General features: G+C 35.3%; 2 protein-coding genes across 3 annotated transcripts in view; both read right to left on the bottom strand.

Annotated features, from left to right (window-relative positions):
• LOC128223699 (glycerophosphocholine phosphodiesterase GPCPD1-like) overlaps positions 1-18227 on the bottom strand; it is a 58370-nt gene extending 40143 nt beyond the window's left edge. Inside the window, exons 1-12 of one of the 2 annotated variants that reach the window (XM_052933015.1) lie at positions 18092-18227; positions 11865-12098; positions 11498-11705; positions 11145-11306; positions 10270-10433; positions 8910-8969; positions 7518-7669; positions 6975-7052; positions 6682-6792; positions 5717-5879; positions 1955-2096; positions 1087-1141 (exon numbers count right to left, since the gene is read on the bottom strand). In XM_052933015.1, coding sequence (XP_052788975.1) covers positions 1087-1141; positions 1955-2096; positions 5717-5879; positions 6682-6792; positions 6975-7052; positions 7518-7669; positions 8910-8969; positions 10270-10433; positions 11145-11306; positions 11498-11556 — 1146 coding nt within the window. In that variant the 5' untranslated portion in view covers positions 11557-11705; positions 11865-12098; positions 18092-18227. The remainder of the gene's footprint in view (positions 1-1086; positions 1142-1954; positions 2097-5716; positions 5880-6681; positions 6793-6974; positions 7053-7517; positions 7670-8909; positions 8970-10269; positions 10434-11144; positions 11307-11497; positions 11706-11864; positions 12099-18091) is intronic. The other variant, XM_052933016.1, reaches the window with a different exon arrangement.
• Positions 18228-22682: 4455 nt separating this feature from the next.
• LOC128224883 (leucine-rich repeat-containing G-protein coupled receptor 4-like) lies at positions 22683-24135 on the bottom strand. Its single transcript, XM_052934975.1, has one exon. It carries the CDS (start codon positions 24024-24026, stop codon positions 22803-22805), a length of 1224 nt encoding a protein of 407 aa, XP_052790935.1. The 5' UTR covers positions 24027-24135; the 3' UTR covers positions 22683-22802.
• Positions 24136-27134: the final 2999 nt, after the last annotated feature.

The following is a 27134-nucleotide window of genomic DNA, read 5'->3' as shown; positions in this document are numbered from 1 at the left end:
TTATAAGTTCAGTTTATTAATAGACAATTTAATATACTGATTGATAAACACTTAGCAGATTCCCTCATTATTTATTTTTTTATTTCAGAAAATTGTTAAAGCATTAAAGGTGTTTAGATTATTTAAGAAAATAATTAAAAGAACCTTAATATCAATCAATTCTTTGATGCATGATCATTGTTTATGACTTTCGCAATATGCCCATTTGGCATATAGCTATGACTGTCAATACAGACCAATTATGTCTATAAAACATGTAACTCTGTTCGTCACAAAGATGTTGAATCTCTTAAAGGGACTAGACACCAGATTATTCAATTGCAAGATAAAAATATTTTTTTCAAAAACTAACATAAAATTGACATCCCTGTGTACAACACATTGAATCTTTTGTACTGATGTATCACATCACTTATGACGTTAATCCCAGCAAGTTTAAAAAAAGCATCGGTATATTGATCTGTACTCATAAACATATATGTTTATTCCTTTAAACATGTAAAATGATCTTTTATCGGCCTCCAACTGGCTCAAATTGACAATTCTAGGCTTGTTTTGAAAACATACTGCATTTGCCGATTTTTGACAATCTGGTGTCTAGTCCCTTTAAAGAATACAAGTAATCTATTCTTGACAGGAATAGTTTTTACCATTTATCAAAGCCAGACAGAACAAGCCAACCTAAACCCATTTGCTATCTATGCCTGTTTAGGATGATCCTCGGGCACAATTAGATGAGAAAAAAGACCGTTCAAATACAGTTATCAAATACTTAACTACCAAAGCGACCAGTCTGAGAACCAGCCAATGGAAATTTCAGACAGTCATTAACTATATAGTAGAACTGAATTGGAAACATTAACAAGTATTTCAGGCTACAGATTCAGCCAACTGATACTAGCTGATAGCATAACAAGAGGTGCCTGCAAGAATAAAGCAAGTCTTTCAATAAATTGAGGTAATTACCTCAGTCTTGATAGCACCTCTTGAAATTCAATTTAACAAGGAAACTTTAATGTGTGTTCAATCTCTTAAGCAAATGAAAGTCAATGACTATTGAATCTGCAGTGCTATCCTAGAACTCACATGGTTGGCTGCTGTCTGGAATGATCTTATTGTATTTTCCTGCACAATGGCTAATCTGAAACAATATCAGCATGAAAACAAATTGATGTTAAAACACTGGCATAATTAATGGACCCTTCCATCAAACTTCATTACCAGTAATGCTGTCGGTGTTTTTAGTACAACAATGGCATAACTTGACAATAATTTAAGGAAGAGTTAGCAATCTTGCTATACATGTGCATATGGTCCCAATCACAAATGTACAAATGTACCAAGTTTCCTTATGAAGAAGTTAATAAGAGCCAAGGTTAGGATGCTGATGCCAACCCCAACGACAAGACAAAAGCTTTTATAATGTCTTAACTTTTTCAATCTGAACACAGAATGTCTGGTTTTTAACATGTCAATGAAAATAGCATCTATAAATCTGTATGATTTTGACATTTACCTAGTCATTCAAACTTTGCAAATTAGATATTGATTTAAAGATTCCATTATAAAGGATCAGTTGATCTAAAAAAAATAAAAGAGCAAGAAAAGACATTGACATTAAAGGTAAAAAATTAGCATGGTGATAGCTAATGGACATCTGGACAAGGAATTGATTTGAAGAGCACTGAAAAGATATGCCATTACTCTTGTCCGCTTTTCTGAGACAGTCAAAGAGCATTTCTTGGCAACTATTCTAGACAGGATATTAGGATTGCTGACCATAATGCATATGTCAACGGAAAGATGTAAATTTTTTCATGTGGCTCCCTAAAAGAAGTATTTGCATTACTTACCTGACAACAAAAGGGCTTTATTACAATATTTTGCCTTTGTTCTTTGAAAAACAGACAAATTGAAAAAAAAAAAGTTTTCAGTATAATATACGTTCACTCACTTTTTGCACTTATATGATGACCCAAGTCCCCTGTGCCCAACATCGACTGGTTTACGTGTGGACTTCCAGTAACGTTGAAAGGTGCGCTCCATACTAATCCTTGTATTTGGTCCATACATTGGCTTTATGAGGAGGTACGTATCTGATAGTATAAAAGAATAACGTGATGATATGTATATGATCAGGTTGAGTTAAAATTTGCTTGTAATCATTTAGTTGCAAATCCTCTATCAGTAAAAGCTGGGACATATGTGAGGTTAAGCGCTGACAAGCTGGCTTAATTCCCACTGAGCGGCTAACAAGCCAGCTAAATTCCTAGTGTGAGGCTAACAATCCGGTTTAAACCCCACTGTGAGGCTAACACGTCAGCTTAATTCCCAATGTGAGGCTATCAAGCCAGCTTAATCTCAAGTGCAAGGCTAACAAGCCAGCTCAATCCTTAGTGTGAGGCTAACAAGCCAGCTTAATCCCCAGTGCAATCCCTTAGTAGAATCGAAATGAATACAATAATGTAATATATGCCTGTCAAAAGCAATAAAAAGTAAATAAGAAACAGTGCAGTGCAACGAAACCAGGTGTTCAATGATTGACAGAAGAACTTCAGCCATCAGTTTGAACTTTCAATTTTTAGTAACAGTGACCTTGACCTTGACTTTAACCCTAGGTGGCCATAGGGGACACATTTGCAATTACATGGAAGTCCTCCATATACTCTTGCTACATACCAAAATTGGTCAAAATATGTCAACCATAACTAAAGTTATTCAGTACAAAACAGTTATCTTATTTTAGTAGCAGTGACCTTGACCTTGATCCTAGGGGCACAAAACCAGATTCTGTGAAAGGTCTCCATAAACTCTTCCTTTATACCAAGTTTGGTCACAATATGTCAACCCTAACTAAAGTTATTCAGTACTAAGCATTTTTCTATTATTAGGAATAGTGACCTTGATCTTGACCCATGGTCACCATATGCAATCCCATGAAAAGTCTTCATAAACTCTTCCTATATATCAAGCTCACAATATTTCAAACCTAATTAAAATTATTCAATACCATAGGTGAGTTTGATGTTGAACAATGACGTACATTCTAATAACCAGGTTTCACATTAAAAATTATCACTTTTTGAAAACTGGTTAAAATGTGCATATCAAAAGCCAAAAAAAAAGAGTAAATCAAGGGCCATTACTTGTTTTTAAGGTAATATGGAGCTATGTTACAGTAATTTGTGAGATGGCTATTGTGTTAAGTATGAAGGCCATCAACAGTTTTTGAAATCTGAGAGTTGCTCAAAAAAATTACCTTTTTCAGTTGATCAAGGGCAGTAATTTGTATGGAGAATAATTTGGATTTATGAAACCTAGTTTTAAGATTCTCTTCAATAATTGTGTGATGTATTTAGTCAATTGAATTAGTAGTATAGAAGTTATTAGTAAAAATCCAAACTTGCCGTAAAACTTTAACCACACACAATGTGCCCTAAAATTTTAATCGTAGTTCCTAAGTCAATCAGGGACCAAAATTTGTATTTAAGATGAAATGGTGTTTCATGATACCTAACTTCTCGATGGTCGTCAAAAATTGTGTGAAGTATTTATTTAATTGAATGAATGGTATAGAAGTAATTAGTAAAAATCCCAACTTGCTCTTAAACTTTACCTGATACAAAGCGCCCTAAACCTTTAATCTAAGTTCCTAAGTCAATCAGGGGCCATAATTTGTACCGGTATTGAGGACCTCAGGTCCTGAACAACTGTGTGAAGTAATAAGTGAACTGAATGAAGGGTATTGGAGGTATAAGTGAAAATGACAACTTGTCCTAAAACCGGACGACAGTGCAGATACAGACACTGGAGCAAGTCGTATAGCCTTCTTATTCTTGAATAGTGGAGCTAAAAATGATAAAACCTGCTCCTTTATTTAATGTCTCTTACAAGCTTCATTTATATTCACTTACTGTTTTTATTTTAAAGCAAAGGTAGTAACATTTATTGGCAATGATGATATGTACAATACTTATACAGTAATATATTTATTTAAACTATATGTATTGTCATGTATACCAAATAAATAATAATTGTCATTGTAATCGACCTTTGATCTTTCGAATGATTTAAGGCTTCTGGGCCTCTGTTTCTGTAGATTCTTCATATAGGGATTAACTGTTGATCTTAGCGTTCAACCGAATATCACTTTTTGGTGACCATAGACAGGTTACTTTTTCAAAAATTATAATGACTGAAAATCGTTTTTCTTTTTTTATCATGAGAGCAGTCTCCTTAAAATTCCTCAATATAATAAGTTCTGTTATGCCCTGTTATGTGGTTAAGGTTTCTTCTCTTTCAATTGGAAGAAATATTTGCCTGTCATTGTAAGAAATATGTCCAATCCTTAACATTCATACCTTTTTAATATTTAGACAAACAAACAACAGACAAACAAAACTGTTAAGCAAAACCGAGACCTAGAAATAACAATCATTAGGATTGCTGATTGAAAGACATGATGCTTATAGTTGATCTGAGTACAGAATGACCAGTTTTAAAATTCATAGTCACGTTGCAAAATCCCCAAATTGGGCCTTATTGGACAGATAGCCATCACTGGAGCACCAAAAAGATGGTTGTAAATCATAAATGACCCCCAATTAGTCATTTTGCATTAAATGTCTGTGGGTTAGGTTATGGTCATGGCCTACCTCTCCATCAAGTTTGAGGACCATATGTTCAAGTGCTCTCTTTACATTGAGCAGACGAGTCTTTATGTTCAAGGTCAATGTGGCCCTGAAATTTGACCTGCTGACCTTAAAGTCAAAAGGGGTACTCTGCAGGTACCTGCATGACCCACCTACCTTCCTATAATGTTTGCGGACTGTGTGCCTAAGCATACTCTTATAAACTGAATAAGCTTTTTGTGTCCAAGGTCACCATGACTATAACCATTGAACTACTTACCCCTGCCAAGTTTGAGGACCGTTGGTCAAAGCATACTATTGTAATCAAGGGGACAAGCTTTTTGAGTCCAAGGTCACTGTGACCATTTTGTAGACTGTAAGACAAACCATACTCCAGTTATCTAGTATTTTTTAGCAAATACAGACTATTTTTTTTTAAAACATGAAGAAGGCAGTTGACCAGCTTAAAATAAATCTTCCGAATCACTTATGAGCATTATAAAGAATACTGAGAAATGACCTTTTTGAATTAAACAAAGAACTCATGAAAGTATGTAAAGAATGGTTGTCACCTGTGTGTCTGTGTATTTGAAGGTAACTTTTTCACTAAAAATCTGATTCAGTCATTATTTAGAACTAAATATTTTGAGTACAAAACATTGAGATACCTAGAACAAAAATGAATTATAATTATTTTCTTCGACACTGTAAAACTGCTGTTGCTTACTGAAGATTAGAATCCATTGACTCTGACATTAATGTATTGTGTATTTAACATTAATACCCAGTTGGTATGTTTTGTACAACTCTTGTACAAAACAGTGCGTCCTACAAAAAGATCCTGACAAAAATGATACAGCTATTTTGTAATTTTCAAGACCTGAGATTGTCCAGACAAGAGGGAAGATATTCTCTGAAAGTTTATCGGGTCTTACAGATGATATCATGCTATAATGCAGACAAGGTTCATAAGACTGTTTATGATGATGACTGTGAACTACTGACCTTAAATTAAATAGGTCAAAACCTACCTCTTCAGAGACTAAAATCTTAATGCAAAGAGATCCATTTTTAGGGAAACTCACATGTAAGCTGTCCGATGGGCCTATTATTGTTCCCATTAATCGGTATATTCTTTGAGCCCCGAGATTTCTTCATACTGAGGGGCAAGATAAAACTTGACCCAACATGCCTGGCTGTCTCGTTTTCTTTGTTATCCTCATCTACATATAGGTCTAGCTGGAAACCCTGGAAAAATAACATACCAGTAATGAAACTGGATGACATGATTCCAACTTGCTTTAACATTGCATACACTATACATTTCATGCTTATGTTTTCAACTACCGGTAGTATTAATATTTTGTAATCATATCCAGGACCAGTATTCAATAGAATTCTTATCCTATAGACATGCCTCAGTGATTCCCTTCAGTATATTGGTCAGTTATCATTGTCCAATCAAAAACACTCAAGATTTTACTTTCAAATTTTCTGGAGATGTTGCAATCATTGAAATATGAATTCAATTGAAATGAAATGCATTTATCTAAGCAAGTGGAATATGGGTGTTGGATGCAAGATAGCATGTAAGGGAAATGATTCAAGATCTATCATATCAATCCTCACACAAGAGTTACCAAACATGACTACTGCATGATGTGACCCATTTAATCTACTCAACTTTTAAACAATATAACCTTTTTCATGTATTTTGAGCCAGATAGGACTCCTAATAAGACTACAAGGTTGTGGATTTCAGGTAAGTCCTTGTTATTCCATTGCAGAGTAGAATGTTACAATTTCCAAACTATGTATGAGGGGTGATGGCAGAGCTTGATTGAAGTAGAGAAATAAAGAAGGTCTCATACCAAGTGTATATCTTTTGCAGATCTACACATCAAATTTCATGATTGTACAAAAGATTTAAGGAAGGTGGGGCAGCTGGTAACTTTATAACGAGATTTTATTAACGACGGCTTGCCCATGTCACCAAAGTCACAGTATATACCATAACCAAAGAACACTTATATGAAGAATGAACACCAACCAGGGACTCTGGGTCTGATGTCTGAGCATGGAAGGTTACAAAAGAGTTTTGCTGGACCACTGGACCAAACTTGGATTGGGGTCGGGGCTTGGATCTTCCCTTCTCCAAAACCTGAAATAAAGAGTGATTCTGTGTACAACAAAACAATGGTCAAGGATGTTTTAGGAAAGCATGATAAAGCTGTTATCTGTCTTCTAAGAGTAATGTTTCTGCATTCTTTCAGTGAATCCCACCCACTTACTTACAAGCAATTACTAAGCAATTCTGTGTTGTGGCAATTCCCCCATACTTACAGAGACCAGCAGTTCTGTCTTGTGACATTCTGGCAGTGAGTCCCCCAACATTTCCATCTCATACTTGTCATCCAGTGTCTGAAAATAACGCACACATTAATAACAGTAAAAGTCAAACAAGAGAGCTATGGAAAAGGGCATAACTCAACAATTATTAAAGTCAAAGTTATGGCCCTTGCTGTTATGTATTGTTAGTGGCAACATGTGTACCATGATGCATTCAACTATCTTGAACGTTTTTAGAGTTTTGTCCACAAGGTTACAGAGTTTGCATGCCAACAACAATGATGACGAGATCACCAAGGCGGGGTCAATACAATGTATAGCTTAGAACATTGTATTGGAGAATAAACCATATGTATATAGTTCTGTAGGTCCTGATTTATCAATGCATCATGTTGTTTTTTATATGCTCAACTTTTTAGCCATATTTTAATGTCAACCCGGGAACTAATAATATACTGGCGATAACTCTAACCCTAAGCCTAACCTTTGATTATTGGAAAATAATAATAATAATAAAAAGAGACTAATTCCACATACCTTCTTGTAACTATGATCTATGGGTGTACATTTGATGCTGTAGGTCTGACCGGAGTATTTAGGCTTCCAGAAGGCGAGTGGTTCACCATGTAACTGTAACTGCACCTCAACTTGGTCAATCAGCCAGCCACGGTTGATCGACCTTATACCATCTAAAAAAGGTTAACCGCCATTTTACTGCCGAATGGGTATTATCTGATGGTGAGGGTAAATAAGCTTATCCCCTTCCCCCCCCCCCTCACCCCTCCACCTGACCAAGGATAGAGATAGATGTAATCTAGTATATTATACAGATACATGTATACTGCTGCTGTATCTGTAGACATGCAGGAGCCATTAACATAAGCTAAATATCAAAATAATCTCCCACTGTCCCATTGAACATAGAAATGTTTGATAATGAAGCCAAAAATATGACAAATGGCAATAAAATAGAGTTATTAGTACTGCATTTTGATCTGGGAGGTTGTATTCGACTTGAGTGGATTTTTGCAGATTCGGATTTCACAAGGCACAAGTCGAATATGACATTCAGGATCAAAAGCAGTACTAATAAGCCTTTTATTATATACATTACTGGTTAGATCACTTAAAAGCCACATGTTTTCATAATAAATGTCATTTAAACAAAACACTATTTTGTTTTATGACGTCATTTTAACATCTTGCAACGATACTTGTTTTGACGTGACGTCACAAGAGTGGAATACGGACTACTGTATTTTGCGATATGTATTGCGTGTGGATTTATGATGGGTAAATAATGAAACTTATTATAGACATTCATGAGGTCAAATAAATAAGCGCACATATGAGCTAGCATTTAAATAACAAACAGTGACTCCAAGCACCAAACTCGAGGACACCATTCTACTATCATATAACTTGTAGGACTTGTTGACAAGCAACTGTATTAAGGACTCAACGTATGCGTACGAGAGTTTACAAAGGAACGCAAGATAACATTATACATGTACACTGAAGTCTTTCGGCACCTTGAACAGTGGTCTGACCGCACCAATGGCACAAGTTTATTTCAAATATTTCATTTTTAATGATCAATGCATATGGTATAGCTAAGACCTTGCTAACAATTTCAATGAATAGTTGAAAATATTCAAAATCTAATACTATGTAACAAGAGATGGCCACAAGTGGTAAATTCAGTGCTCGATCACTTGCATATGATCATCAAAAGTATTTTCTATTGATATTAAGTTGTATGACAATGAAATAATGGCTATGACAAAATCTTAACAGTTTTCATTCAAGAAACAACAACAATAAGCTAATAAAACAGACAAAGTTCCCTGCTTTAAAATCGTATCCTGCCCCTTAAGTCTATATAAAGGTGTTGTATCTTAAGTTAGAATTAAAATACTTATAACATACCAAAGTTTCCAAACACGTCTAACATTTTTTCCGCACCTTCCTCAGTTTCCGACATGGCCTCTGAAACACACATAAACAAATTAAACAAACAGTATGTTCAAGAAAAGCACAATTTTTTTATTGAGTATGGAAATGAATCATATAAATAATGTTAATTAAAATTAGTATGAAGTTAACATGTTTTCATCCTGAGAGTTTTGTCATATTTCAAGCTTATTTTCAAGAAAATTTCTTATATTTCCATCATAAAAGTTTATTTCTCTAACATAATATTACTTACACTTTTAGACAAGAAAATAATAAGAAATGTTGTTCCTTTCGTTCCAGAAAACTTATGAAACAAGAGCATTGCCTGCAAAAATGCCTGATGATGTATATAACTGCTTAATGGAATATATTTTGACTGCATTGATAGTCTGTTTTTTAAATGGCCAAATGTATTAAAATTACTAAATTCATTATTTTTATCTTAATTAACGTTCCTCAAGGATTCTGTGATAAGAAAATAATTAAATTATGAGCTAGGTGTTACATTGATATGTTAATTTTTCTCATCATTCGAATAATGGGCTTTCATAAGGACGTCATGTTAATGTCGTCAAATTTAGTATTCAAAATGTGCAATACAAGGTCTCACTTAAACTTAAGTATCTCAATCAATTTAAGTGATATCATCATGAATTTTTCAGAATTTCTTCTTGGAATATCATTTCATTCAAATACCTTAAAACATTGTAATACCAAATATATGTCCGAAGGCCCAAAATCACGCGACATGGCTCATATTTAAAATGATTTTAGGGTTGCCACCAAAAATAAGAAAATAAAAACCTATTCTTTTCACTAACCAAATCATGGTTTTCACTGAACAGTATCACCATTTTTATTCATTTTTCTCCCTTACCCTACAGCTGTCCAATCCACACATTTACTGATAGGACTACCAAGCTTTTCAGTCTTCAAGGTTTCAAATACTGTATCATACAGTACTTTAAATTTAATTAAACACAATGGTAGTTATTATCTACTGTTACAACAAATTATACATATAGAAAACACCAATACTGCTTGAAGACTGTAATAGACACTAATTTTTATATTAGGTTCAGGAAAATTATTTTTCCTGGGTTTCTAAAATTTCATTTTTCACAGATCAATTTTCAAAATTTCCTAACCAATCACCAACCTTGATATAATTTTTCCCCTGACTTTTCCTAATAGGTGACAACCCTGGAATCAGGGCCCAAATGTCAACATTTGCATGACAATGCTGGTGATCAAGAATATGGTTATACATGTACCTCAAGTCCTCAAGTTATTTCTTAAAAAAAAATCGACATACTAATACTAATTATTTAACCTTTTGGTGAAAACCTGCGTGGCTTTATATGGCCCTCCCACCACTTCACAAGAACGCTCCGACCTCCGTCATCTTCGCTATCAGACTGGAAGAGTCGGCAGATGAAATAGCGATAGTAGTGGGTTTTGAAACCCTCAAGTTGAAGCGTCTTTGACCAGATGTCACTGGAATTGATCAGAAAGGAACATGTAAAATTACAACAATCTGTGAAAATTATTGTGATATGCTGTAACTATTGTTGAGCATCTGTATTTGTTTTCCGTAGAGAGTCAGTCATCTATGAAATTGCATTCTTAGAGTGCTCAATTAAGGTGATTTCCAAGGTAGGTGGTTTTTTTAAAAATCAATATATATATACAAAAAAACATATAAACATGAAGGAATAATTTTTTAAAAAGAATACCATGGAAATAATAAAAATTATGCATCGTCACTATCTTTTCAGTTTGCAAAAATGATTTATTGACAATCAATGGGTTCCCTAATTTATATCTTTGATAATGGTGCATCTTTATATAAATGACCTTTAATTTGTCAATCATTGGCAAGGGTATCTGTACTAATCGGTATATTGATTCGCTGAAGCGAGTGTCAGACACCATGTGATGTAGGTAAAGATGCACATGGTCAAGAGAAGATAAAGGATCACTAAAAAAAAATAAAAAAAATTAAGTACTCATGCAAATAAACATTTTTCGGAAAAACATGAAATTTCATGCCAACATATTATTATGATTTCACAGAAAGTGTCATGTTATACTTTTTATTTTATGATTTCCATTGGACAGCTTTAATGTATTTTCACAGAGATCATTCTGTGACTATGAGTATATAAATAATAATGAGCAAATTAATATATATTAATAACAACCTACCCATCTTCAGAGCACTCCTCGAAGCATGCCTCACTGTCTGTGTGTATGAGCTTCTTAGTTTCTTGCCTCAATATAATGGCCCGGTGTGGATCCCATGTTCCCAGCTCCGGGGAGTCCCCCACCAGGCACACCGTCTCACCAGGGCGGGTTTTCGCACGAACCCTGTGTTTGAGGGAAGAAAAGTAACATTCCTGAGTAGGAATATGAATGTTAAGAATCAGATGCTATTACAGCAATGCTCTTGTGACTTCATGTTTCTAATGTTTTAATTCCAATTTTTGTACTTTAAATTTTACACATACAACAAAGTATTGAGAGTTTTATTGGCAAGATAACAAAATCTATGTACGCACAGCATTGCAACACTGATAGCAGAACAGGCGGGGCCATGTGGTCGCCCCGCCCCCTCCATTCCACATAATGCCTGAGAGGGGGGAAACAGGTGCACTTATTTACCCCTTCTTTGAGTTAGCACCACTCAGCAACTAATCCATTCTATTCATCAACAGCCATTTCCATTGCCGGAGTATCAAAGTTGAATTTCAGCAGTTACTGAAAGTGCTAGATCCAAAATTACCCTCTATATTATTGCTAATAGTATTTTTTCAAGTTAAGATGAAAACTTTCATGCAATTTTTTAGACTTCTTATTCTGTCATTCTTTCAATTAATAGAAATTAATAGTCTTTGAGCATTAAAAGTATAATACATGAATTCTTACCTGAAGTTAACTTCACAAGACATTGAGACCATCATCTTGAAAATATATCCTCGGGAACTGCCTCTGATGGTTTTCTGTGGTGGTGTTCTTTTGTACAAGAGTGAAGTCGCTTGAATGTATGACTAGAGTAGCCTCGACACAACTTCCTGAGTAGACACAGTCGGCAAGAATGCAGCTAGCTGGCAAAATCCATCATATATTCTCCATAACTCCTGATCTGTAACTGGCTTCCACCTATCAAGGACATGTATGATTGTGTGTTAGCATTAATTTTCATGCGTTATTTAAAACAAAGCTTCAGCACCTGCAGCAGTGTTCTAAATATCACACTTATTCTGAATACTGATAAATAAATAAGCACATGATAAATCATTTAAGTTTTCATAATGATTTCTTAGGCCAAAGCAAAACTCATTTTACAATTCTTATTTAGAATTTTACGGGGCAGGGGTGTGAATTTCATTTTTTATAAAAAGAAAGAAAATTGTGTAATTCCTTTTTTTCTGTCACGTCTTGGCAAGATAGATAATGTGAAATGAAAAATAATGGGACGGAGATTATTGGATTGTGGAGATAAAAATCAAACACTATTTTTTCTCTGGCCAAAATTTATGCAAATCATGTTTATACTAACATTAAAATGTGTATGAGTGGACATACACTGGTGACATGACAGTACATTTGAATGAGAACTTTGTATCCATCAAAAGTGAAATGAAATGATCAACATTTTGAGAACAAAATTATCATATCATATGATGTTCATTATAGCGTGCAAAATATTGGTGATAAAATTGATTTCATGCACTAATGATTTATAGACTCTCCTTAAGTGCAAAATATTGGTAAAATATTATTTAACATTTCTTTTCAAACTTAATCAGATTAGCAAATGCTAACATTTTATTGTTTCCACTCTATTGAGCTTAGTTGTATCACTTGTTAAGCTCTTTGAAGAAGAGGCCCTATGGCCATGCATGAGTGAAAATATTATTGTTGTTTTTATGATCATGAGTAAAATGAAATACAATCATACATGGCTCAAATCACCAAATCATAGAACTATGGTAATGAACAGTGTGTTTATAATATATGTCATATCATTTAACCATATTTGTAATCATTGTTCATTATACTTTTCATAAAACAGTAAAATTGCGACCGCTAGATGACGCCAGGGACTGACCTAAAATCTTGATCAGATGTTTCGAGCATCCCAAGTTTCCATTTTAGTCTACTATGAAATGTCGTACAATGTGTTTTCAAAGTTTAAAGTAGTCAGTTTACTTCGGCACAAGTATGAATTTCATTGTGGAAATTGCTCATATGTTTAAAAGCGGTCAGTCTTCATCGTAACTGGGTTGCCGGAAGCCCGGGGCAAGTAAATACTGTTTCTGCTCGAACGGGCAAGTGCATTTTTCCAAAATTTAAATCCCTCAGTTTTCATAATTTCTTCAGCAACAATTCTCAAATCCTTTCTAAATATTGACTTTCGTATATTTAGGTAGGAATTGGTGACGTCACAGCATTCTGCATGCTCAGCATTTGTAGTATTCATTTAATAAGCATCTAAGTGTCTGCCCGATTCTTAGACGCTTATTAATTAAATAATAAATTTATTAGCTTCTTAGCCTGACACATGGACGCTTATTAATGAAATACTTCTCTCGTTCCTGGTTTGGTTACTAAATGATGAATTTTAAGTATTTTGATGATTCTGATGAGGATGGTGGTGATGATAATGACTTAGAGATGACTGAAGACCTTGTTTTCAATTTGCTGTTATCCTTGAGGCAATAAATGAACACTACAAGTTAACTTTTGTTGAGGTTTTTTTGGGGGGGCGAGTAAAACTGATTTGGGGCAAGTGATTTTCTTCAATTACTTGCCTAAAAGGACAAGTGCTGAAAAAAATAAGGCAAAGACTGAGCGGTGATAATTGTTTTTTTCACACCTTTTCAAATTCCCTTTCATTTGTCATTGCAATTTTTAGAACTTGCAAAATTTTAACACCTGCCAATCTTTAGTTCATTTTGGAACATGCTTTCGGGAAAATGTGTGTTATTGTGACCTCGAGGTAATCAAAAGGTTTTGCGCATGATTTGTTTATTTGGGACCAGCAATGGTGCTTGACTCCTCAACTGATTAAGGTTTCAATCCAGCAACAGTATATTTTATATGAAAATAAAAGGAATAATTGTCAGGACAAAGCTTCGACCTCGACTGACCGCCTATTGGAATGACCATCGTTAGACTGTATAATCATTGGGCAAATTTGAAATTTGCACACTGACACAGTAAAACTAATTATACATATATATATATATATATATATCTATATACTTTATATATATATATATATATATATATATATATATATATATATAAAAATATATTTGGAAAGAGGGAGAGATTTTTTCTTAATGGAAATTAAGGAAATATAATGAAATAAGACATTTCATATCTCTGTTACTAGTGCGGTCCTGAGTTAACCAGTTAGTTTTTTTATTTCAATATAGGAGCAAAAAAGTAATAAAATACACCCAAATGCAACATTTTAGATTAGATATTGTTAAACCTTTCTTGGGAGTTTACCCCAAAACACCCCTACCAACACTTTAAATCAAATAAATTTGATTCTGAGGGAGGGGCTTAAGTAAAAATGTTACACCTCTATCGTGAAAACCTGGTTGCGCTCCGGTCTTTTCAAATTTTGAAATCTTTCACTGACAACAAAAGTAAATAACAATATTGAAATAATTCAAATAAAATCAATATTAAAACCTATACTTAACAAAAACATTTCAATGGAATAATGCAACCCAAAACAGGTATTTTACAAGCCTTCTGTGTGCAGTGGACTGTAACACACCGACATTGTACATGTAACTTCCCATTATGAGGAATAGCAGGAACAAAATATTAAAAAAAAAAATTTGACTTAATAATGCAAAAAAGTAATACCACATTAAATAGTAATAACAATTGTTGGAAGATGAATACTATCTCAATCAAAATTATGCGAAGAAAATGTAATTATATACTGTATCATTTTAAAAGATTAAATTTAAATTATAGAAAATATAAAGGTTCCCAGCTTACAGAAATGCCAATAATGTAAGCCACTACACCCTTAGAATAGTCAAACCAGAGGAGGACCTATAAAATAATCACTTCCTGTCCCATATCGTGCTAGGGAAATCTAGCGGGCAACCTGGTAGTACCCCAACAGTCTAGTTATGTTTTGAAGTATGGCCAGACACTGTGATGACCTGCGAACGGCAGGGTGTGGGGGCAAAAGGCAAGTACTCAGATGAGGATATGGATGAAAAAAGCTACTTTACCGCCCTAAATTTTCACAAAGCACAAGATCATTTCGCATATTACCATACCTTGATAAAAGACCATAATTAAAATATAGTTTGTTTGGAATTACTGGACTGACTCACAAAAATACCTTCCACCTGACAGTTTTTTTCAGCCGCTCTAATAATCAAACTCCTTGTTTTTGTTTTCTTTAAAGAATTATGGGCTGAAGAAATAAAAACACTACCAACCCACTCCTTCAAATGTGGGTCAGGTAACGCCAACCAACTCCTTCAAATGTGGGTATGTAAACGCCAATCCACTCCTTTAAATGTGGATCAGGTAACACCAACCCACTCTTTTAAATGTGAATCAGGTAAAACTAATGCTTCAAACGTGGGTCAAGTAGCGCAAACCCACTCCTTCAAATGTGGGTCAGCTAACATCAACCCACTCTTTTAAATGTGGGTCAGTTAACGCCAACCCACTCCTTCAAATGTGGGTCAGTTTACGCCACCCCTACTCCTTCAAATGTAGGTCTGGTAATGCCAACACAGACCGTCAAACCATGGTCAGGAAACACCAACCCACTCTTTCAAATGTGGGCCAGTTAAAGCCAACCAACTCTATGAAATGTGGGTCAGGTAACACCACCCCCACTCCTTTAGATGTTGGTCTGGTAATGGCAACACAAACCGTCAAACTTGGTCAGTTAACGCCAACCCACTTCTTCAAATGTGGGTCAGCTAACACCATCCCCACTCCTTCAAATGTGGGTCTGGTAATGCCAACACAAACCATCAAACCTTGGTCTGGTAACGCCAACCCACTCCTTCAAGTGTGGGTCAGGTAACATACATTTAAAGATATAGCTACGCAGATAATATAGATGTTGAAGGGCATTGAAAAATACTGTTTTTCTCTGAGATGAATGTTGCCTTACAGTTCCTGAACTTCAAAAATAAAAATGATGTTAGTATTTGGTCACTTTTTATGTGACTGCTTAAAGCCCTAGTTAAATCCTTCTATAAGTGACTCCCCCCTCCAAAAAAACAACATGTATTATACACAACCTCTGTGTATTGATCTTAATCTAAATGCCTAATAGTCTTATCAGATCTCCGATCTGAATATCCTGCTGTGCAGTTTTGGAGGTTTTATTATAGAAATGGACCCTAAATGGCCCTGAGCCAATAAACAAATAAACCTGAAATTGGCCCCTACTGTGACATCAGTGCAATAAGCAGGAGATGCACAGCAGGTGATTGTTATGCCAAACATTCCTTAAACTAGGCCTTTAACACAATGTTCAATGCTTCCTTAAACTAGGCCTTTAACACAATGTTCAACGCAATGGATTTCTTCACCTATTTCATCTCAGTACAATACCTATGTCATCTGCGTTTTACCCTGAGCCAAACTTTTTAAGAAAATCATTTCACTTGGCAATTGTTCTCCCCTTTTACATCATTGATTAAATTACTATAATGAACGTAAAAACTCAATCTCATTAAAATCAGATCCCCAATACACGCTTCACGACGTTACGCTATGTGGATCTGAGGACTTCGCATAAGGGGTCACTTCAGATTGACCTCTCCACTAGCCAATGAAATTGCTCGTTATGTCGAAGGCAGACACGAAGCTGACGTTTTCTCCAAACGTCATGGCCGAATTAAGCTGTGAGTATATGGCAATTTTACAAAAAATAGCAAATTAGTATGCTCAGAATGTAGTCCAAATAATTGTACGTTGACGGATTTTTTTTAGATTTTTGATATGGCAAATCCTTCACGTACAAATTGTTTAGTATCAAAAGTGGGTAGTTGTTCCGATCAGGATTACGGGTTAAAGCATATAGCGTCTATAAAATATCATAAAAACAAGAAATATTACCGATAATGTTATTTTATATTAGTTCCGTACACAAAAAAAACAAATATCCAACTTATAATTATGAGTTTGACGGCTTTTCTTCATTTCATTCTGTCAAAACATAACGATATATACATGAAGGGCACCTGCAAGGCTTCAGGGCACAGTTTTAAATCGATCGGAACATTTCGGCCATGGCCGAGTTGTTACGATTGTATAACGAGGTCTATCTCGAAGCTTTGTCGGAGGAGGCCGAGTTATTACGATTGTATCGAGTTGTTCCCCTTCGCATAATTGTTTTCTGTGTCAGTCAACTTTCGTTTTATTGGAAAGGTAAACAACTTGTTTTAATGCATTAAATGCTTGTTTAGTGCAAAATAGCATTTCACTTACATGGTAAAATATGAATATAACTCTTTATGATCAATTTCAACAATAAAATACTTCACTTAAATCAATTTCAATATTTTTAAAACACCCCCGTTTTTTGCACATTCCCGTTTAGACGTTAGGGATTGGAAGAATCCCGTATAACACGTCTAATATTTTAGACTAGCTCAGAATGGTGTCATTTTGATGAAACTTTCATGGTTTCTTCCAAAACTACTTTTCTCTCTGTATACCAAATGCCATTAAAAGGTCACCATTTTATGATGCTGCAATAGCCGTTTATTTACGAGGTAAACACCGGCATCCGTCACTTGTAGATGTAAACCGATTGCTACTGGATTAAGTTTATAATAAATATTCCTTTCCATCCTGTATTTTCTTTAACTATTTGTTTTTACTTGTCATTGATTACTGAAGTATTCCCGTAATTATCACTACCAAAAAACAAAATGGCGTCTTAGAAATACGTACATAACGTAATGAAATCAAGTGAACGTCACGATATGATTTTAATGAGATTGGTAAAAACTACATGTGTATTTTGGACATCTTCATGACCATGCAAAAAGTACAGTATGCTAAAATCAAATATCGTTAAAAAAAGGCGTTAAGTAACTTGTTCTAAATCATATCGACCTAACGATTATAATACTTACGTGTAACATGGGTTATGACGTATTATTTTAATAAATATATAAATAATAAATAAAAAACATTAATGTAAACAAAATGCTTTACTGGTTTTATCGAATAACAATATTGTTTTGGTATGAACCAGTAAGTCAAATCGGCTATGTTGCAAATGGGGTATATGACCGAGACGTTTAGCCTGGGTTACTTGCCCTATCCATTTCATTATCGGTACTGTTGGTGTGCAGAGTACACTGGGTACCAGACAACCTAAACGCTATGTTGGTGGATCACCGTGTGGAAGGGCACAGTATCACGAAATCTGAAATGAAAGATGATACTGATTTACTATTATGTAAATTACTAGTAAATTGTTAAAGTAAAATACATGCATACATGCTGGGAGTATGACTTTAAACATTTGATCCTGGTATGGATATCTCGTTTTATGTTATGCACTACATGTAAGGTCACAGATAGATCGACGGCAATCTCGCATCTCATTTATATAAGGCACAAATTTATGTGTTTTTCCTACATAAATCAAAGCACTGATAGTGCTGAATGACTTGGGCAATGGTTCGTTCTATTGGATATTCAAAATAATTCATATGAATGATAGCAAGGCACTCACCACCACCACCCTACCACCAACACCACTATATGTTTGTAAAATCTGAGGTATATAAGTTTAGATAATGGCAAAGAATACATGTTCTTCCATCTAACATACAATGCTTCGTGGTGTATATTTCGTCCATTTAGCTATTTTCATGCTAAAACGGTGCATAAGGGAGAACATTGCATTTAAATAATTATGTATTGTATATCATAGGTCCCTTCCCTGTAGTATCTTCTTTATAGAATTGTTATGTAATCTAGTTCAAATGAGTTCAAAACCAGAACTGCCAGGATCGAGTTTCCCAGTTTTAAGGAGTTTAATCTTTCATATTCGTGTTTGCTAAGTGTGTTTACTGTTAATATAAGCAAACTATTACGCACTATTTCTTCAGAATGAACATGAACTTATTTTGTACAGAAAACATTATTCCAGGTATGTTTTACAATCTGGTTTTTATCGAGATCTGGTACTTTCGCGTATGAATTTCAACTCTACGAGGACTCAGATAAGCTAAAGCATTAAATGTTGGAGCGGAAGAAGTTAGCATCTTAAAGGTGTAGTAATTGATGTATACTCAGTTGCAAAAGAAAGTATTCACTTTTCATTTTTAAATATCCCCGAGTTAAAAAACAAACAGTGAACAGTCTGACATTTGGTGTACTATTTATAAGCAGCATTTTCTATCGCTCAAGCGTATCAAATACCTATTTGAATTGGAGAAAGTTCGATTGTATAGCGATTATTACATTACAACATATTTTCACGTGCAAGCAGTGAGAAAGCTACATGTCAACCAACACTTGTTTGGTCTCTTTCATTTTATGAAGGTAAAATCACATCAGATTTCAACTCTGCGTTAAATTGATATTCTAAGACTTTCTGAAAATCAGCAAATTCAAGCATTGGTGATGCTTGCTTTTGGTAGAAGACTAACTGACGTCGTTGGAACGTTTGGAAGCCACAGAAAACAATATACCGCCTTCAAGTATGCTTTCAACAGACTAAAGGTGTCACGATTTATCCCAGAACTGGCAGACCACGTACAACAAACACAGAAAAGGACCATTTCATAACGTTGACGCACGTGCGCCGTCTACCGTCGTTTTCAAACGGCCTCTAGTAGAGCAGGTGTGTAAAAACGGTATCAGTAAATTTATCGGTTTGCGACGTCCTAGACAAACTCGCCAACCTATAAAAGAGTCAGGCGATCGTACGTTGGACAAATTATGCTAACACGCCATTGAGTTGATCATTTACAGTTCCTTAACAGAAATGACGCAAACGTGATGCATTTGCCGGCCATTATACCAGGTTTGAAGTCAGAACCATATTGAGCATATTTGAGACAAGCATGGTCTCAGGGTGAGGTCAAGAGGCGACATTAACAACCTGCAAAATTTAGCAAACGCTCTCAATCAGGAATGGAACAATATTCATTTGTACGTTCTGACGGTCATACACGCATTATATGGTGTGTATCCGTAGAAGATGTGGCCATACGCGATATCATGAATTTATCAACATTAATATCTTACCAACGTGTACGTCAAAATCTTTACGTCTCTCGTTATTTGAATAGTGAATTAAAAAAATGCAGCTTTGTAAAACCCTTATTTCTTACAAAAACTTGTAAATGCTAGCCATTTAAAAAAAAAACATGGTATTATAATATATTATATGATTCTCAAGATGTTAAATGAAACATCACACAGTCCTCTTAGGAACAATATATTAAATTACAAAAACGTAAGTGAACACTATATTTTGCCAAAGAGTATATTTATGTTAGTTTGATTTGGTTATCTATGGAAAAAGTTGAGTCGCAGGTTGTGGTGTTGCACCTTTCGAACTAGTCGGTATTTTGCATCCTCGGCACCCCAGCGTATCATAACCTGTATTATATAGGTTATGATACGTTGGGGTGCCGAGAATGGTATTTTGGCGAAGATTCAACAGCCTCACTTTTAACTTACGAATCATTATGTCAGTGTCGTGCGATGGTGAACAGTTGCGGAATTGTGTGCAAATATAAACTATTATGGTTCAATGTTTTGTTTTGTTTTGAAAAAAAGGGAAGCACCTAAACCGGTAAAAAGGCTTGAAGTATTTCTTGTAAAAGATAATTGTTTACGTTTGGATTGTATATAATACATTTGTACTAAGGTTTGTTTTCATCTTGATAACATCGTTAATTTCGTTAAGATGTTTATGTTTCGCCTTCTATTCTGGATTAAACAATATCTAGGTTAAAGCCTATATTTCAGTCTATTGTTGTATTTTGATGCATTAGAGGCCAAACAAAATTGATATTAGTTTGCCACGAATTATACTGCACCAATATTTCAGAAAATGCAAAAAATCTAATCTTGCGATCGGTCCTGTTAAATCCCCCTACCCCTACCCCACCCCCTACCTCACCCTCTACCTCACCCCCAATTAATAAAATGTCAAATGACTTTTTCTGAAATACCGTGAAGCAACCCTAAAGAACATCATATTATGTCAATTTCCTGAAGACTGAAACATGTATATGAAATAGTTATATTTCAGGTGGGATTTTTCCTTTAATATACACTTTAATAAAACATAGTCAAACTTTGACCATTTACGTCTGCTTTGGGTTCCTACAATTATTACACACGCGGTTACGTCTACTGTTATAGGAGTTACACTCTCCACACAGATTGCAATGCTTTAGAAGCTTTACTCTTTGAAGAAATTCGTATCAAAACGCACAAATGTCGAAAATCCACAGAGCACTTTAAATTCTCAAATGCCACAATAAACTAACTTTTCATAACCAACTGTCTACTTTGATAAAAGAAAACAACAACAGTAATTGTCTTGATACGCACAGTAATCGAAACAGTGATATGGTCTAATGATAATTTAGTCTGGCTATTAATCAAAGTCAGGTTACCGATTCGTCCATATTCTCTTATACGAGAACTCTATAAATTCAAAACGTGTTTTTTTTTTCATTCTAGTGTATAGATGACAACGTTCTATCTGCGTTCGTTCAATACAGTAATATCGCATTCGTATTCCTCACAAACTAATTAAAGGATGAACTAGTTCAATTTAACAATGTAAGGAGACTTCTACAATACAAGAGTTGACGAGAAAAGCAAAAATAAAATTAATCTAATTTTAAGCTTCATCTTCTATTTGAATTCTTGTTATTAAAGGGACTATATACCAGATGGGCACCATCTTTTTCTGTAACGAATCTCAGAACAATTATTAAATAAAATGTTTTACTCTTTGATATCATAATTGTAAAAAAAAAATACCAAAATGTAAATAAAATCAAGTGGGGGACCGGGTTCGAACCGGTGTCGCCAAAACTGCAGTCCTGTGTTGTATCTACTCTGCTACGAAGGTTTACACTAATCATTTGGAATATTTAAGCTCTATACCTATCTTGGTAGTATCACGTGATATCATCGACTAACCAATCACGCCTAAGAATGAATTCTACTAGGTATACATACCTAGTAATCTTTTTTAATGGATAAATACGAAAAGACTGCGAAAAATAAAATGAATTGTAAACTATGTGGTACTTCAGTTAGTTAATTTCAATGCATTGTACACATCGATACCAAGTTTATATCAGTTTTCGACAATTTTCTTTTTTTATTTCGCTAATTCATCATACGGTATAAAGCCCCTTTAATAGTATTTTATAGATATGAACACTTATGAATTTGCTAATACTACACTTCGGAGTTGGCCTGAATCAAATAAAAGCTATTAAATTGAATGGAACGAGTATTTCTTTTGTAGATGAATGTAAAAAAACACAGAGCTGAACTCAAACTTTATTTGTTTTACACAAGACAAACTTGAAAACACATAAGGTACAAATTACATGTGTATTACCAATGTGTGTATATATATATATATATATATATATATATATATATATATATATATATATATATATATATATATATATATATATATATATATATAAAACATTACAGCCTCAATATTGGAGAGTGTCTGATCTTCCTTTTAAACTTTATTTCACAAATATGTTCATGCGTTTCCTAAACTTTGGTCAAAATCGTGGTCAACATTGATCGTAATACATGTATAAACATAACTTTTCAGTATGTACAGTTCGGTAGTTGTTTCGTGATAAAGTCCGATAAGTGCGTGTTTTCATTTTCACAGTTTCCATATAAATTCCCTAAACCTTGGACCCATGCATCCAGCCATGGTAACATGGAACAAGAACATTCAATCGGTGATTCCGCAAAATAAATAACACGAAGACTGTGCGCAGATGAAAGCGCTTGTGGAATGGTAGTAAGATTTGTCGATTGAAAACCTATGTTGGAAAGCAAAACAGCTGCATTGAACGCGTCTCCTGAGACGTATTGAAGAGGATTATTGTTTAGGTCAATACTCCTTAGTTGAGTCATTCCGTCCAAATCATGTCGTTGTAGTGACTGGATGTGGTTGTAAGAAAGGTCGAGATATTTCAGATTCGGTAGATTCTGAAGAGCCTCCGGAAAGCGGTTGAAACTATTGTTTCTTAAGACAAGAATGGTTAAGTTGGAGTTGTCGGGTACCTCTTCGTTTGATATGAATCCAAGCAAAGGATTGTTTGTTATCGCCAAATATGTCATTTCCGGAAAAGAAGTGATTATGTTCGAAATTCGTTTTAGGTTGCTTCCGTTAAGAACAACTCGATTGAAGAACGGTTGAGAAGAGGAACTCTTGTTACAAGTCTGAAAAAGGTTTGTGCCTGATTGTATCGCAGTATTAAAGAAGAGATACAAGTCAAATGTAGATTTAACGTTACACAATGCTCTTTGGATTACCTCTAGCCTGGTGCCCCACAAAGAGAAGCGATGCAGTTGTGTCCAGTTTGAAAAGGCTTCATCGGGCACCGTCGAAAAATTCATTTCTTGCAGTTGTATGAGCGAAACATTTTGCAACAAGCTTAATTCTTCAGGCCATGTTGAAAATAGTCCCAAATCAATACTCAATTCCAAAACCGACTTACTAACACCTTTAAATGCATAGGGGTCGAAGGATGAAATTGGATTTTGTTGCAGATTTAGTGTTTCTAGATGATTCAAAACCCTCAGTGCTGATGGAACGGTTGTCAGTTGGTTATCTGATAAATCTAGAAAAGTAAGACTTGACTCCAAGCCGCGGAAAGCGCTGTCACTTATGTTCCTAATACAGTTATGTTCCAACCATATATGCTTTAGGTTATGTAGACTTTTGAAATAGTCATCTGGTATGTAGGTGAAGTTGTTGTTAAGTAGGTAAATTGTATGTATTTGCTCACTGGAATTTTTCACTGCAGTGCTGATCATCGGGAGAACTGTGAGTCCACCATTGGAGCAGTCAATGTAATTATTGTTGCACGAGCATGGAGGTTCAACTACTGAACAAGACGGAATCTCCAGGAAACATGACACCACAGTTGACGCCATCAATGCGGACAACAGACATGTTACCTTACCACCGATCTACAAGATCAAAGATTATGTTAAATTAAAATTGCTGAATGTCGTAAAACGTGTACAGCTTAGACAACAGTTTTAATTGATCAAGAAAGTGCAAGAACAGGCGTACAATTACACAGAAAAAAACGTTAAAAGGCCTAGGAAACCTCGGGTTTATAGGATTTGCCTCTCCTATTCAGTTCAAGGTATAGAATCACGCGAATCTAGTTGTTAGATGTTAAATGTCAATCGAACTCGAAATGCTGTTTCATTAATATAAAGCTTTTAAAAAACGAGTATTACTATGTATATTTTTAATATTCAACAATTTTGTTATAACGAAAGCACAGTTAAAATGCCCTTACCATTGTTTTGGATTTCCTCACATTAACGCCCTGCACGTTTTTCCTTTTCTTATCACAATCTGCGTTGTTTATAAGAGTTAGTGATAAGGTCAAGTTTCTAGTGCAACTTTTATGTTGATTTGCATATTGCTACAAAAGACGTCAACTTATGGAAGCAGTTGCTCCCTTGCCTGGCGCTCGGCATCATAATTATGATTATATTTGGATAAATGCTGGGAAAAGAACGCCGCACTGTATGCGGACGTAAATCCATTTCGGAAATGATGCCGTTTAACTTGTGACCCAGCCCTGGATCACAGCCCAGCCCAACCCAGCCCTGTGACCCAGCCCCGTGACCCTGCCCTACCCAGCCCTGTGACCCAGCCCAACCCAGCCCCGTGACCCTGCCCTACCCAGCCCCGTGACCCAGCCCTACCCAGCCCCGTGACCCAGCCCAACCCAGCCCCGTGACCCTGCCCTACCGAGCCCTGTGACCTACCCAGCCCTGTGACCTAGCCCTGCCCTACTCAGCCATGTGAACCAGCCCTACCCAGCCCTATGACCCTGCCCTGACGGTTGATATGGAACTAAGAGCGGGCAAAAATTTCTAAACAGTGAAAAATATAAATTCGTATTTTATTGTCTAAAACATCATTTTTTTTGTCACTTATATACCTTATAATATGGTATTGTGTTGTTGTTGTTGTTTTTGTTGTTGTTTTTTTAAAAATGTATTAAAGAGACGCGCTTACAAAATTCGTATTGGCAACATAGTTTCTTCCAAACTTTGTTTTGTTTATTACATTATTTAAAGTTAAACTGTACCATCACATATCTGCCAACTCGAAAAACAAAACGTTTGAAATCGATGTATTGATTTAAATCAAAAATTAAGATTCAATAAGTTCGCCGACTGTTACTTTAATTCAGTTTATGTTTTTACCTTAATACGAACTTAAGTAAATCCCGTTAAAAAAGAGCAACAGTCAATGTAACCAAAGACTGGCCATGCGTCTATAAAATGTTGAAACAAAATGCTGTAAATTCAGGTCATTTAGATTCTCAGTACTCCAGATGACAGCAACCTCCAGCGGACGGTGCCCCAACATCTCTCGTGACGCCATCATAGCAACGGAGAACTGGGACAGATGACAGCTGGAAACAGACGTTTTCCTGGCTGATCCTGGCGCGACCTTGAGAAAGTTGACTGTTACAGGTGTTTTGAAACGGGTCGTTAGTGCGTTCAACGCGGGAATGGAGGACATTGCTTTCATCGCTACCGTCACCCGTCTGATTCCGGCGTTTATTGTAGACTGTGAACGCGACAATTTAGACTGTGAACGCGACAATAACGCGACAATGTAGACTGTGAACGCGACAATGTAGACTGTGAACGCGAATGTAGACTGTGAATGCGATAATAACGCGACAATGTAGACTGTGAACGCGAAAATGTAGACTGTGAACGCGACAATGTAGACTGTGAACGCGACAATAACGCGACAATGTAGACTGTGAACGCGACAATGTAGACTGTGAACGCGACAATGTAGACTGTGAACGCGACAATAACGCGACAATGTAGACTGTGAACGCGACAATAACGCGACAATATAGACTGTGAACGCGACAATGACATCCTGAACTATGTCTGGATGATCTCGATGAAGGGTACTCACGCGTAGAAATACGAATATGACGTGGCCTTGACGAGATGGGCACGAAGCGAGAATCGGCGATTTTCCGTTTAACTATGACATGTGTTTACTCCAGTATGTCTCCATATTATGTAAACATTATTTAACTATATAACTATTTTAGAAGTCATTAAATTGTTTTTTCTTTGTATTCATTGTACTTTCTTATCATTTTAAGTGCGATTTACTTACACTTTAAGACCTGAAAATATATGTGTTTGTAATAGACTTATATTCGTTATTAGTTGAAACCCAAAGCATTTTATTTCCCACTGCCTCTGAGTCACTTCTATTCAGAAAACAACACTTAAGTAAATACGTACAAAGTTATACGGAACAAACACATATTTCAACATCGTATTTTGATATAAATTTGAGTCCCCACATTATTTATACGACATTCTTCAACAGTCTTTTTCTGGATGCAGGGGTGCCAGGCAGCCTGAAAAACAAGAACACTAACAAGCACAGATGTCAGAAATTAGAATATCTAAAACTAATATAAACATTATGATGTAACTAAATGTGATTAAGTTGAAAAAGAAAAAGAAACCTTTATCGGAAGGTATACTACTTGTCATATTATTATAGCAATATCGAATGAAATGTATCGATAAGCAAGCAAAGAAAAGTGAAACATTCCCGGAGGTCAACCGACTAAGATATTTCTTTTATTCCATAAGTGGGCTTCATTGGGTACTTTCCTCAATCTCCTTCTGTAATGAAGTGTTGATCATATATTGTCAAATGTTTTGATATACGTTTAATGGTTATGACGTTAACAAAACACTGGCCGATGTGATCGATGAGTTTGTATACTCCGGGGTTTTTGGTCTGAGTTTGTATACTCCGGGGTTTTTGGTCTGAAATCGTCTCTAATATACAGTGTATATGAAAACCACATTTGCCAGCTAATCTGTCCATACAACAGTTAC

This window comes from Mya arenaria, chromosome 17 (assembly GCF_026914265.1).
Source record: "Mya arenaria isolate MELC-2E11 chromosome 17, ASM2691426v1".
In the NCBI taxonomy this organism is placed as follows: domain Eukaryota; kingdom Metazoa; phylum Mollusca; class Bivalvia; order Myida; family Myidae; genus Mya; species Mya arenaria.
Note: the sequence above shows the minus strand (reverse complement) of the source record. Positions and strands in the feature narration are given on the sequence as shown.